We start from the raw sequence: 15517 nt of genomic DNA on the forward strand, positions 1-15517 counted from the left end.
GACTTGATTAACTATTTCCTTTCCCATATTAGGGAAGTTTTCAACTATAATCTCTTCAAATATTTTCTCAGTCCCTTTCTTTTTCTCTTCTTCTTCTGGAACCCCTATAATTCGAATGTTGGTGCATTTAAGGTTGTCCCAGAGGTCTCTGAGACTGTCCTCTGTTCTTTTCATTCTTTTTTCTTTATTTTACTCTGCATCAGTTATTTCCACTATTTTATCTTCCACCTCACTTATCCATTCTTCTGCCTCAGTTATTCTGCTATTGATCCCATCTAGAGTATTTTTCATTTCATTTATTGTGTTTTTAATCGATGCTTGATTCATCTTTAGTTCTTCTAGGTCCTTGTTAACTGTTTCTTGCATTTTGTCTATTCTATTTCCAAGATTATGGATCTTGGAAATAGAATCTTGGATCAGCTTTACTATCATTATTCTGAATTCTTTTTCAGGTAGACTGCCTATTACCTTTTCATTTGTTAGGTCTGGTAGGTTTTTATCTTGCTCCTTCACCTGCTGTGTGTTTTTCTGTCTTCTCATTTTGCTTATGTTACTGTGTTTGGGGTCTCCTTTTTGCAGGCTGCAGATTTGTAGTTCCCGTTGTTTTTGGTGTCTGTTCCCAGTGGCTAAGGTTGTTTCAGTAGGTTGTGTAGGCTTCCTGGTGGGGGTGACTAATGCCTGTGTTCTGGTGGTTGAGGCTCGATCTTGTCTTTCTGGTGGACAGGTCCACGTCTGGTGGTGTGTTTTGGGGTGCCTATGGCTTTATTATGTTTTTAGGTAGCCTCTCTGCTAATGGGTGGGGTTGTGTTCCTGCCTTGCTAGTTGCTTCGCATAGGGTGACCAGCACTGTAGCTTGCTGGTCGTTGACTGAAGCTGGGTGCTGGTGTTGGGATGGAGATCTCTGGGAGATTTTCGCTGCTTGATATTATGTGGAGCTGGGAGGTCTCTTGTGGACCCGTGTCCTGAAGTTGGCTCTCCCACTTCAGAGGCACAGCACTGACTCCTGGCTGCAGCACCAAGAGCCTTTCATCCACCCGGCTCAGAATAACAGGGAGAAAAAGCAGAAAGAATTAGTAGAAGAAAGAAAGACAGAGGGAAAGAAAGGAAGAAGGGAAGAAAGGAAGGAAGGATGGAAGAAAGAAAGAAAGGGAGGAAGGAAGGAAGAAAGAATGAAAGGAGGGAAGGAGGGAGGAAGGATGGAAAGAAAGAAAGAAAGAAAGGAGGGATGGAGGGAGGAGTGAAAGCAAAAGGAAGAGTGAATGGAAGAAGGGAGGGAGGGAGGGAGGAAGGAAAGAAAGAAAGAAAGACAGGAGGGAGGGAGGGAGTAAGGAAAGTAAAAGAAAGTGGAAAGAAGGGTGGGAGGCAGGGAGGGAGGAAAGAAAAAGAAAGAAGGAAAGGAGGAGCAGAAGGAGGGAGGGAGGTAGGGAAGGTAGGAAAAAAAGAAAGATCAGGTAAAGTAAAATAGAATAAAGTATGAAATATAGTAGTGTTATTAAAATTAAAAAGTAATTATTGAAAAAAAACGGACAGATAGAACCCTGGGACATATGGTGGAAGCAAAGCTATACAGAGAGAATCTTACACAGAAGATTACACCTACACATTCACAAAAAGAGAGCAGGGGGAAAAATCAAAAATCTTGCTCTCCAAGTCCACCTCCTCAATTTGGGATAATTCGTTGTAAAAAGAGGAAAAGGGCAAGAAGTCTGAAATCTTGCTCTCTAAGTCCACCTCCTTAATTTGGGATAATTCGTTGTAAAAAGATGAAAAGGGGGGAAAGTCTTAAACCTTGTCCTCAAAGTCCACTTCCTCAATTTGGGATGATTCGCTGTCCATTTATGCACTCCACAGACACAGGGCACATCAAATGGACCGTGAAGCTTTAATCCGCTGCCTCGGAGGCTGCACAGAGAGATTTCCCTTTCTCTTCTCTGCTCTCACAGCTCCCGGGTCTCAGCCTTGGACCTGGCCCCGCCTCTGCGTGTAGGTCGCCGGAGGGCGTCAGTTCTTCACTCAGACAGGACGGGTTTAAAGGAGCCGCTGATTCGGGGGCTCTGGCTCACTCAGGCAGAGGGGAGGGAGGGGCGCGCAGTGTGGGGCGGGCCTGCGGCGGCAGAGGCCGGCGTGACATTGCAGCAGCCCGAGGCGCTTCGTGCACTTTCCCAGAATAGCCGTCCCCGGGTCCCGGGACCCCGGCAGTGGCGGGGTGCAAGGACCCCGGAAGGCGGGGCGGACAGTGACCCTCGCTCGCACACAGGCCCTGCGGCGGCGGCAGCAGCAGCAGCCCCAGCGTCCCACGCCCGTCTCCGAGGTCCGCGCCTCTCTCCGGCGCTTCCCCAAGCAGCCCTCTTAATGCCCTCTCCTCGCGCACCAGGAAACAAAAGGGAAAAAAGTCTCTTGCCTCTTCAGCAGCTCCAGACCCTTTCCCCGGACTCCCTCTGGGCTAGCCGTGGTGCACTAACCCCTTCAGGCTCTCTTCCTGCCGCCAGCCCCAGTCCTCTCCCTGCGCTCTGACTGAAAGCCGATACCCGAGCCTCAGCTCGCAGCCCCCCCGCCACGGCGGCCGAGCAGACAAGCCTCTCGGGCTGGTGAGTGCCTAAGGGCACCGATCCTCTGTGCCGGAATCTCTCCGCTTTGCCCTCCACACCCCTGTTGCTGTGCTCTTCTCCGCTACTCTGAAGCTTTCCCCCTCCGCCACCTGCAGTCTCCGCCTGCGAAGGGGCTTGTAGTGTGTAGAAACCTTCCCTCCTTCACGGCTCCCTCCCACTGGTGCAGGTCCCGTCCCTATCCTTTTGTCTCTGTTTATTCTTTTTTCTTTTGCCCTACCCAGGTATGTGGGGAGTTTCTTGCCTTTTGGGGGGTCTGAGGTCTTCTGTCAGCGTTCAGTAGGTGTGCTGTAGGAGTTGTTCCACGTGTAGATGAATTTCTGATGTATCTGTGGGGAGGAAGGTGATCTCCGCATCTTACTCTTCCGCCATCTTCCTCCGGGGTCCGATTTTTCTAATAGGAATAAAATTTTTCAATTTTTAGAATGGTCATACTAGCAGGGATATGAACAGTTTGTCAAAATTTAGATTGTCCCACTTATGGTGTTATGGCATTAACTGGAAGAAAAAAGTATAAAGTCCTGATATAATGGTGAGACAGTTGAGATATGGATGCATATAGATTCAAGTAGTATTAAAGAAGCACAATAAAATTTGGTGGCAGCTTGGATAATTTAAAGATGACCTTAAGTTTCTGGTTTAGGTGACTGAGTAGATGGTGAGAAGTTCCACTGATATAAGAAATGCAATATAACTTGTTTGTCATAGTAGAGGAATAGATGACAATTCAGCTGGAATCTCTGAGATTTGAGATGTCAGAGTGATATTTTAGTGGCAATGTTCATCTCGCTATCACGGAATATCAAGTATGCTTCTAAAATCAGGATAAAGATGCCAGACTGAAGTCAAAGAAGTATGAGGTATTGCCTGTGAAAGTATGTTCCATGGTAGTAGTGGAGGGAGATGGATGGAATCCTTTGGAACAGGAGAATTATAAAGAAGACAGACATAATGAAGCTAGCAAAGATAATCAAGACAGAAAAATGAGAGGTGTAAAGATAATCATAAACACAGAGCTCATGGTCTTCATTCGTAAATATGAAGAGAAAACAAAATATCTCTAGATGTTAAGAAGAATGTAAACTCCTAGGAAAGCAAGGGTTTTGTAATTTTCACTACAATAGTCATAGCACCCCAAAAATACTGCCTTGCCCAAAGTCGATGTTCCATAAATATTTGTTGAGATATTTGAGATAGGCATGACATAAGAGAGAATAAGATAAATATTAAAAATAGCAAAATAAATCCTGGGAGAAATAAGAATAATTCATGGACTAGGAAAGAACCTGAAAGGCTTAGTTTTACCATGAACACATGGAGACCTGCCACTATTCTAAACACATACAAATGTTGAAAGAATAAGTCTTTGGCAGGAACTGTAACAAACACACTGGCCATTATAGATCACCTGGAAACAGTCTTTACATATCTTTTTTAAAAGGCTCCTTTTTAAAAGAAAGAATTGGTAAGAGGGTGGTTAAATGCCTTTCTGTCAGGCTTTTTGTTTGGAGAAAAAGGTGTAGGTGAAGTAACTCTGCCCCACATAGACTTTCAGTCTACGTCTCCCTCTTGCCATCCTGAGTTACTCAGGAGTTCTGCTGAGCACATATATATCTCAGAAGCTGAAGTCCCCTCCTTGCATATTATAGTAGTGGACTTCCCTTTCTTTCAGATTTCACCATTATTATGATAGGTTTTTGAGAGGCAAAGGTAATGGCTACGTATGCTTGCAGTCACAAACATCTTGAAGCAGAGCCCATTTTCTTTTGTATTTTGAAATCCAATATAAAGGAATTTAAAAATTCAGCAAGAGGGAAAGGGTTTCAGAGTATTTGAACTTGAAAGAGTATATACCCATAACTTCATTTTTGCAAGAAAATTAGCTTCTTGAAATCTTATGCAATTGCTGCCATGGTCATTGTATTAATTTTAAGCTGTAATTTTAGAGAACACTTACAAATTAGTTTAAAGGCTAAAAAGGAATTTATTGACTCACAATACAACAAAGTTTGAAAGTGCTGATACTTTCAGACACAGGTAAGTGTGGGGGCCCAAAGGATATAAATAGAAAATGTTTCTCTGACTTGGATATTCTTCCCTCTGCAGTTTGTTTTGTTTGTTTTGTTTTGTTTTGTTTTGTATTATTTTGGGGAAAACTTTCTCCAAGGGGTGGCAAGAAAAATGACCAAACACAACTCTATTTTTGTATATTACCAATTTACTGAACCCAGGCAAAGAGACAGCCTTTGTACAAAAGACTGACTCAGCTTGGGATTTCTGTTAAAACCTCAAGATCAGGGAATTCTAACTGGCCAGGTCTTGGTCACATGCCCAGCACGAGAATATGGAGGTGGGATCTCCAAGCCAAACCAGATGGAAATGTGGACAAATTCACCAAAAGTAGCAATGAAGGTCTTCTAAGGGTTCTCTTTTGTTTTTTACACTCTTCTGGAATCAATTCTGGTGGTATATATTTTACTAGGAAATAATCAATTTCATCCAGTTTTTAGATTTTTACAGCATATTTATGTTCCGTGCATCATCCTAAATTTAATATATTTCCCTTTGTGTTATTTTTCTTTCTGTTCCTATACTTTATACCTTGGCTTTCTTCCTTTTTCCTTGATCAGAATATCAAATGACATTCGATAAACTCTATATTAAGGTTTGGTTGGACAAGTAGAACCACTAGAAGGACTTTATTATAGAGACTAAACCTTACATGATAGTGGGGCTTTGTTAAGCCGTCTATGTAAATCCACTGCCCCTGCCTCTTGGTGCCAGTCCTGAAGTCAGTAGGGCTGGCAGTCAGGAATGAGAGATGATCTGAAGTTAGGAGATCAAGGATAAGCTGGAACCTTCAAAGATAAGCTATAATCCAACTAGAAAAAATGAACTGAACACCATATTAAAAGGATTATACATCATGGCCAAGTGGGATTTATGTGTAAAATGGTTCAACACACAAAAATCAATCAATGTGATACACCACATTAACAGAATGAAGGACAGAAAAACCACATGATCATCTCAATTGATGCAGAAAAAAGCAGAAAAAGTATGTTCATTGGAGTTCAAAACTCCATAGAAAGTTTAAATAACATATTTGATAAAACTGAATTTGAATTTTATAAGTTGAAAATAAGCAAGAAAAAAATGATGAGATTAAATGAAAATGTGAATGATAAAGGAATAAAGGATAAAACGGAGGACCCACATTCATCTAATAATATTTTTAGAAGGTGAGATTAGAGTGAATTTAACAAGTATTTGAAGAAATAGTACTTCTCAGAGATTAAGTTAGAAATAAATCCTCAGATAAAAGAAGTGCATGGAGTCACCAGTAAAAGAAATAAAAACAAATATATGACTATATCCTGTATCGTATACCTCACCTCAGCCTGATCCTTCCTTTGTTCCACATTAAAAGAATGTGCAACACTGGCAGACTACTTATATATACAATCTGACAGTGTCTCACTGTGTTCATGATTCCAACAAATCTATCCTCCACCTCTCTCCTTACTCCAGCAGGTGAGAATATTCCTAAAGCAACCCTTTCAGTTCCCCCACAGGCTAAACCCATGGATGAATTCTTTCTCCTTTCTTCACATTCCCTCCCCATAATTTTGAGATCCAGTTTACAGAACTTCCAGAGGTCAAATCCCAGCTTGATCATGCATTCTCATATTGAATCGCCATCCTTCCCTGCTTCACTGCTTTTGCCCTGCAATCCGGTTCACTTGCATTGTACTCTCTAATTAAATAATAGCACATAAACTCTTGGCCTGTGGCTCTGCTTTCTGGGGAAGCAAGGCTAAAAAACAGCTGGTAAACCACATCACATAATGGCAAAGAGGAAAGTCTACAAAGCAACTTGGAAGAAAGAAAGAATATCAAATAAAAAGAGCAAGTAGACTAGTAGCAATCTTCTCATCAGTAACAATAGATGCCAGAAGATAACTGAAAGCACTATCCTTACAGTACTAATGGAAAAATCACTCTTAACCTAGAATAGAACATTTAACTAACCATATTAAAAAATGAAAGAGATGACATTTTCGGACAAAGACAGAAATTTCTACCTATAGATCTTCAATACTAAAACTTCCAAGGAATAGGTTTCTTACTGAAGGGAATTAAACTCACTGTGAAGAAGTGGGATTAAGGAACAAACTGAGCAAAGAAAGTGATATACAGGTAGATAAATCCAAGAAGTTTAACTGTTAAACACTGTGTAATTGTGTGACTAATTTGGGGGCCAAGTCAAAAATAAAGTGCAGGGGCTTCCCTGGTGGCGCAGTGGTTGAGAGTATGCCTGCCGATGCAGGGGACACGGGTTCGTGCCCTGGTCTGGGAAAATCCCACATGCCACGGAGCAGCTGGGCCCATGAGCCAAAATTACTGAGCCTGCGCGTCTGGAGCCTGTGCTCCGCACCAAGAGAGGCCGCGATAGTGAGAGGCCCGCGCACCGTGATGAAGAGTGGCCCCCGCTCTACAACTGGAGAAAGCCCTCGCACAGAAACGAAGACCCAACAGAGCCAAAAAATAAATAAATAAATAAAGCAAAACTGTCAACAAGTAAAAATAAACACTAAAAAATAAAAAATAAAAAAAATAAAATAAAATAAAGTGCAATTCAATGGAATATTACTCAGCCATAAAAAGAAACGAAATTGAGTTATTTGTAGTGAGGTGGATGGACCTAGAGTCTGTCATACAGAGTGAAGTAAGTCGAAAGAGAAAAACAAATACCGTATGCTAACACATGTATATGGAATCTAAGAAAAAATAAAGGTCATGAAGAACCTAGTGGTAAGATGGGAATAAAGACACAAACCTACTAGAGCATGGACTTGAGGATATTGGGAGGGGGAAGGGTAAGCTGTGACAAAGTGAGAGAGTGGCATGGACATATATACACTACCAAACGTAACATAGATAGCTAGTGGGAAGTAGCCGCATAGCACAGGGAGATCAGCTAGGTGGTTTGTGACCACTTAGAGGGGTGGCATAGGGAGGGTGGGAGGGAGGGAGATGCAAGAGGGAAGAGATATGGGAACATATGTATATGTATAACTGATTCACTTTGTTATAAAGCAGAAATTAACACACCATTGTAAAGCAATTATACTCCAATATAGATATTTTTTAAAAAAAGAAATTAGAAACTAAAATAATAATAATAATAAATAAGTACAATCAAAATAGAGATGATAATTACATGGAGATGATATAAAATACAATCAGAACCAATGCTTTGAAACTCATCAATTTTGTTTTCTGTAAGGGTTAGAGCTATTAAATATAAGACTGTGATCACTCAAGTAGGAATGTTCGACCTTTAATTACTAAAAATCTAGAATTAGAATAGATAAACTCCAAATCTGTTGAGGGGAAAAACATAACATTGAATGAAAAATGCAAGTTACTAATGGAAATATATTATTTATGCAAGTTCAAAATATAAAAGAGTAGAATAGGATTTCTAACTATAAACAAATTCTTGATTTACAAAAATATGGATGCTAGAGTATAGTCAAACTTTAGACAGTGTGTAACTAAGCAGCAAGGAAAATGCCATGGACTTTGAGAGCTCTCATGTGTATCACTAATATTTTATTCTAAAACAAGGTACCAATCAAATAGGGAAAAATCACATCTTGACTCTGAGTTTTGGATATACTAGTGATTCTGTGCTGTTTTATTAAGTTTAAATAGTTGTAAACAGTAAAAGTTAAAAAAAAAACTGTAATGGATCAATGTCCTTTACTAAGTCCTGAGTCTTAGATCATGCTTTCTCCTCCTCCTTGGGCCAGTCCTTCTCTCTTCCTCCTTTTCCTTTTATCTCTAGTACATAACCTTGTATATGGAACATAGTAAGTACACATTAAACATGTGTTGACATGAATAATTCACATGAATGAGCTTTGCAAACTAAAGCCATTATCATAAACATAAACTCCTCACAAAATAGCACAATTGTCTTCCAAGAAGTGAACCATTATAATAAACTCTGTTATGTGCTACAGAGTACCTCAACATTAGTAAATGTGAAAATATGTACCATAATTAGAAAGCTATCTTAAAGAGCATTAAAAACAAAAGAAACAATTAACTAGCATCAGTATATTAGGTAAAAATTGCTTTGTTAGATGTCTTTCCAGAAAACTGCTAGACTACAGAAAATTGTAGACTGAGGAATTTTCTAAATATGATTCTGATGTGAATCCTGTAGACCTATTTTTGCAAATAAAAGTTTCTGTAGAGAAAGTGACATCATATAACACTGGTGGAACCAAAGCTTTTATGACTAAAGTGCACAATTACTGGTGCACAATTATATATAACTTTGGTGGGAGACTATTAAATATCTAGCATGCGAAGGTAATCTATTAATCTAAGAGTATAATTTTTAAGAGAGGTGAGAGTAGAAGGCCAATTTTTATGATAGCATAAATGCTATCAGGATTGCACTTGCGTTACTATTATAAAGTAGGACACTCGCTGGTACAGAAAAATAGGTTTCTCAAGTGTGGAAGGTGAAAGAAAGAATAATGGAAATTTTAGCTTTTTGAACATAAAAATGTGAAATATATGCTTTAGCAATGAAAATGAAACTACAAAATAATCGTTTTTATTAAAAATATTTTCTTTCCAGTTACTAGGTCTTGCTAGAATACTTTTAACCAGATCATTTAATTCCCATTTCAATCCATTCTATATACCCGATTTGGTTATGATTTCTAAAAGTAATATGTATTCCCCCCCAAACCACATTATTTCACACAATATGAAAAGAGAATATTAAGCTTACCGTGAGATTGAGTAAAACCTATCATTATGCAGTGTCCTCATAATGAGATTGCATAGTATAAAAAGAACAAAACAGAATTGAAATAATGTATGAACATCCATATGTTATAGTTAGTTCTACTTGGGTGACACATTATACAATAATTCCGTGAAATTAATTGGAGAGAAATATCTCAAGACTTGAAAAAAAATCCAAATTCACAGACATTAATCCACTCTAGCATTAATTTTACTACTGTTCTTTAAAAATACTGTGAGCCTTTCTTGAAAATCTATTCTAAGTCAAACTCTCTTTCATAGTCAACTATGATTTTTGTACATTTATTCTATGGACTCAAGGAGAGAACTGAATGCTGATATCAAAATGTCCCTTGAGTCCACAGATAGATTCATTGACAATCATCTATATACATAACAAAAAAAACATGAGCTGATACTCACTACACGCAACACTTTTGGTATTCGTACTTATAGTGTTTCCTTCAAATTGATGTTCCATAGATTTTTGGTATGCAATTATTTATGGAAAAAAAGATGAAATATTAAAATCTATAAAATCCCATAAATACACATACAGTTGATAATGTCTATAAGCAGTTAAACCAAATTTTTAATTCATATTTTATTTTTTGCGTTTTTGTGAGAAAAGTATCAAACTCAAAGAAAAGTTGAAAGACCAGTATAATGAATAAATATACCAACTATTAATGTCCAACAGTGCCAGTTTTCTCTCTCTCTCTCACTCTCCAAACACAGACACACACACGCACACACACACACACTCACACACTCACACACACCTATGTCTCTTTTATCAAACAATCTGATATTAGCCTGAGGATATTATACTTCACCTCTAAATACTTCATTATGCCTGTAATGAGGATACAAACACATATCACCACTACCACACTTATGAAAATTAACATTAATTCAATTCTATCATCCATTATACAAAAGTGGAGGAAAATTTGGGACCCCAAAATATGCTTCTTTGGCATAAGAATTATTTTAGACTGGTTATTTTTAAAAAAAGAGCAGACTCAGGAGAAACTCAGAAAACCAAGTAGAAGTTACCCTTTTGTAAAGGACATTTACAAGGGGAAATCTCCATTTGTAAGGGTGTCTCCCCCTGTATATCAGAAAAGGAAGGATGACTCTAAATCTCTAGAAACTCTTATCAGTAGAGAGGAAAATGACTTAAATCTGCATAACAAACATATCTTTATTTACTGTGCTTTGCCCGGTAACCTCCCATAACTGCCCCCCCACACTAAACATCTTCTTTGTCTTTAGCTGGAGATGGTATCTCAGGTGGTGGCTTGGGCCATTTTGGGGAGATACTCAGTTTTCCTGGGTACCTCCCATGTATATAGGAGGTATACCTGCTATTAAAATTCTGTTTGGGGACTTCTCTGGTGGCACAGTGGTTAAGAATCCACCTGCCAATGCAGGGCACATGGGTTCGAGCCCTGGTCCAGGAAGATGCCACATGCTGCGGGGCAACAAAGCCCGTGCACCACAACTACTGAACCTGCACTCTAGAGCCTGCGAGCCACAACTACTGAAGACCGCATGCCTAGAGCCCGTGCTCTGCCACAAGAGAAGCCACCGCAATGAGAACCCGCGCACTGCAACGAAGAGTATCCCCAACTCACCACAACTAGAGAAAGCCCGCATGCAGCAACAAAGACCCAATGTGGCCAAAAATAAATAAAATAAAATAAATAAATTTATTTTTAAAATTCTCTTTTTATTCCTGTTACTCTGTATTTTATTATAGGAGGATTAAAGGGGAACACATTTTTCTACCCCAAAAGATGTCTCTTTGGCATAAGGATTATTTTGAGTGAAAGATAATCAAAATACATCAGATTCAGGAAAAGCCCTTTACCTGCCCCTCAACAGCTTAAATTTTCATTGGAAAGGGAGCCTGTACCAGGAAAAAAGCTATTACCAGAGAGAACTTTTTACCTAAGAGACTTACTTGCGTAACAGGGCAAACTTTGTTTTCTAAACATCTCTTCCTTCCTGTGAATGGCCTTCTTTCCCTTTGTACCCCCAGACCCCTACCCCTTTCCTTAGCTCAGAATGTTATATAAGCTTCAATTCCCTGGCTGCCTTTTGGGGCTCTTATTTTTATGGGACTCCCATACATATAAAATTAAATTTGTTTTTCTCCTGTTAATGTCTTAGGTCAATTTGATTATTAGACCAGCCAAAGAACCTAGAAGGGTAGTAGGAAAATGTTTCCACTCGAGTTGGCAACCATGAAGGGACCTTCACTGGCTGGACACTGCTCACTCTGGCTGCTGCAGCTGAGAGAACCTGGGACCTCTGACAAAAGCCAAAAGGAGAAATCTCATGTCAGTCTCCCAGATCTCTGCCTGCAGGGTCTGATGGAAGTGAAGGTGGTGAGAGTCCTTTGCTTTTTCTAAATTTAGATTAGCAGGAGAAAATATTTGGGTGAATTCGTTCCTTAGGAACACCTACTCTGGTAAAAATTTGATATGAGTACTCTTGTTTTCTATTGATTCTTTTCCTACTGTTTCTTTTCTTTGTTTATGTCTTTTGTGTCATTTGCCATAAGGATGAAAACCACAGTGTATAACAGAGGCAAAAGTCCTATAAGCTTGTCATTTGAGCCTGCCTCACAGACTGGTGAGTTCACAGTCCTCACCAGACAGGCACTGTGAGTTAATGTGCACATGAGGTAAAGGCTATGACTAATGGAATTTCAGAAGCAAGCCACAGAATTGGTGGGCACAGTCGAGCACTTAAAAGCTGTTAGAGCACTTGCAACCTAACTCCAAGACCCCCAGGTTAGGATAAGTTGGCCATGAATGGGTTAAATTGACTAGGTCACCACCAACCTCAAGAAAATTCCCATGTCATGAGGTACATGGTAAAATACCACAATCCCCAATCCAGTGGCACATGCCTCTTAGCTATCAGTTTGGCTCCAAGAGACCCAAGGCTTAGCTGAAGCCATTCATGTGTACATGACAAACAAAAAAAGAGGTGCAGGAAATTTTCCTTTTGTGTTGTTCTATGCTTAAGAGCTTAGCTTTATGACCAGTGAGAATATCACGTCTAGTCTCCACCACCTGGAAGGTACCTATACTTATGTGCATTTCCAGTTGAAAAGACTGGGATTCCAAGTGCGGTAGCCAGTTGATCAGAATCACTGGTAACAATCTGGGCTTGCAACTGGCATCTCTTTGTCTGACTATGCCAGCTCTCAGGGGAGTCTGTCACAAGGGGCCCTGCGCCATAAGGGGCCTTTGTCATCTCAACCTTCATTGTCTCATTCTAGATATTGTTAGGGCTGCATGTTTGCAGTCTCCTTTGGGACATTTCTTGCATCCATGGTTAAGCCATAAAAAGTCTTATTGGTTTGATTTGATATTGAGATTAAGATAAGATCCTACCTGTCAATTGCCAGACAATGGGAGCTTCGAATTGGCTATATTTAAGTGTAATGGCTATTGTTAGGGACTCCCTTAATAAGACGAGAGAACAGAAATTAGATTCAGAACAAAAATAACATCTACACCTGACATAAATTCCCCTTTTTCATCCTCTTATACATTCCTTTACCCCCAACTCCCTGTCCCTGACCCTCCAGATCTTTTGGCTCTCTGGGCCTCTGGTCTAAACCCTACCTCTCAAAATCCAACTCCATCACCTCAGTGAACTCCCTTAGGTCCCCAGATTCCTCCAACTTCCCCCCAAATCCATTAAACATCAAGTTGCCTGTTTTGACTTCCCTTTCTTTACAAGATTTACAGAGAGCACTCTGGCCTAACCTCTAGGCCTGGGGTATACTGATTAGGCATTAAAATACTAAAAGCAAGGAACTGAATTTAGAACAAGTACCAGAGACAGATGGTAGGGATCATTTTTCCATCCCTTATGACACATGCCACTTTCCAGGCCTCTGTAAACAGGCTCTGCCAGCTTTAGGCCTTCCTATGCAATGCCTCTGTGGTTGTTTTCAGGACCCACACCACAAAAAATTCATGGCCCCCAGACAGCAGCAGATCTTCTAAGTTATAAAGCCTTTTACCTCAACTTTCAGAACCTCTTACCAAATTTAGAGAGGAATGGAAAGCTTAGTGGCCATTCACAACCACACTCACAGCAACCTAGATTGGCTGTTAAGGGATGTTCTTCCCACCCTTGATTATACTACAGCTATCAGACAAGCCAGGCAGTCCCCTGAGGAACACCTCCCCACTGCAGAGGAAACAGATGGCCAGAAGTTCTCCCAGGCCCTCCTACAAATGATCGAGAAATGGGTCACCTGGAGGCCAATATTTAGGGGCTAGTAGAAGCAATAGTACAGCTTTCTCCCTAAGGTGAATTGGTCTGAGGTTGAATTTTGTACTCAGAAAGGTCTTTCTTAAATGCTTTAGACAGACTTTTTGAAGGCATACTGCATTAAACCCTCAAGCTCTAGAAATCTTTTAATTTTCATCTTAGTTGGAAATCTCCCTGATATAAAGAAGCAAGTTTAGTTGGATGGGCACATCAGTCCCTTGATAGGCTGTTAACCAGGTCTTTGGGGAATTGGAAACAACAATCTTTGTCTTACAAACCTCTAAAAAACCAGAAATGTGGCTCTAGAAGCAAATCAAATTCCACCTATTTTACCAATCTCCAAACCTCCCCTATTCATCTCAAAATGCTTGTAGATATTGTTAAAAACCAGGACATTGGAGACATAACTGTCTTGCACTTAAGAAAAAGAAAAATTTAAATAGTAATTACCCTGGACCTCTGAAAACAGGCAAATATGCCTGAAAAACTCCATCTTGGAGAAAACTTGGATACTTTCTCTGTGATGTAGATTTTCTACCTCCATCTCCTCTATTGACTCAACAGCCATTCCCTAAAATGCAAATCTTAGGGAGATGTTCCTCATCCGAAAAACGGGGAGGGATGGTAATTGGAAATTGGGCAATTAAAAAAAATCTTAAATGTCCTCTCCACAAATATTAATAAAAAGCTTTAGCCATCTGAGCAGGTGAACGTCACTTATTCCAACTGCCAAAACAAAATTTGGATCCACCTGTTCATTTATAAACTAGTGAGTTTTATATTACTGTACCTTAATCATAGCTAAAATTTTAAAACTATAGTTATAAGGCCTGTTTGCATCTGCCTGTATGTTTATGTGTGTCTATATATGTACGTGTGTCTATATATGTACATTGTATATGTGTGGTATTTTTCTACCTTAGGATGGTATTGCCAAAATTAATTTGTAAAAGAGCTCTATTTAGTTGGGTTGAAGGTCAAGTACTTGAAAAAATTGGGTCTTCTAAAACTCTCAGAAATATAGAAACTAACCCAAGTGTTAATCTGGGATAATCTTCAGTAAATAAAACCTAGTTTAAGTTTGTTATTTTAATTAAAATGTGTGTTGGTTTAATTACAATAATGAATGTAAACAAATTTTATTCTACCTGAGTTTACTAGAACTGCTCCTATAGAACACACACTGATCGCTGGCAGAAGACTTCAGACCTCCCAAAAGGCAAGAAACACCCCACGTACCTGGGTAGGGCAAAAGAAAAAACAGAGACAAAAGAATAGGGACGGGACCTGCACCAGTGGGAGGGAGCCACGAAGGAGGAAAGGTTTCCGCACACTAGGAGGCCCCTTCGCGGGCAGAGACTCCGGCTGGCGGAGGGGGAAAGCTTCGGAGCCACGGAGGAGAGCGCAGCAACAGGGGTGCAGAGGGCAAAGCGGAGAGATTCCTGCACAGAGGACCGGTGCCGACCAGCACTCACCAGCCCGAGAGGATTGTCTGCTCACCCGCCGGGGCAGGCGGGGGCTGGAAGCTGAGGCTCGGGCTTCAGTCAGATCCCAGGGAGATGACAGGGGTTGGCGGTCTGAACACAGCCTGAAGGGGTTAGTGCACCACGGCTAGCCGGGAGGGAGTCTGGGAAAAAGTCTGGACCTGCGGAAGAGGCAAGAGACTTTTTCTTCCTTCTTTGTTTCCTGGTGCACGAGGAGAGGGGATTAAGAGCGCGAGCGGCGGCTAAGAGCGCGGACCATAGAGACGGGCATGAGACACTAAGGCTGCT

The 15517-nt window shown here is 40.3% G+C and overlaps 1 protein-coding gene across 1 annotated transcript in view; it reads left to right on the forward strand.

The window, feature by feature from the left end:
• LOC309807128 (E3 ubiquitin-protein ligase RLIM-like) overlaps positions 1 to 13474 on the forward strand; it is a gene marked incomplete at both ends in the record, with an annotated part of 83502 nt that extends 70028 nt beyond the window's left edge. The window contains one exon of the mRNA XM_082626399.1: positions 13424 to 13474. Within this exon, the coding sequence (XP_082482525.1) occupies positions 13424 to 13474 (51 nt within the window). The remainder of the gene's footprint in view (positions 1 to 13423) is intronic.
• Between the last annotated feature and the right edge of the window lie 2043 nt (positions 13475 to 15517).

This window comes from Mesoplodon mirus (genome assembly GCF_964341445.2).
Source record: "Mesoplodon mirus genome assembly, chromosome: 1".
In the NCBI taxonomy this organism is placed as follows: Eukaryota; Metazoa; Chordata; class Mammalia; order Artiodactyla; family Ziphiidae; genus Mesoplodon; species Mesoplodon mirus.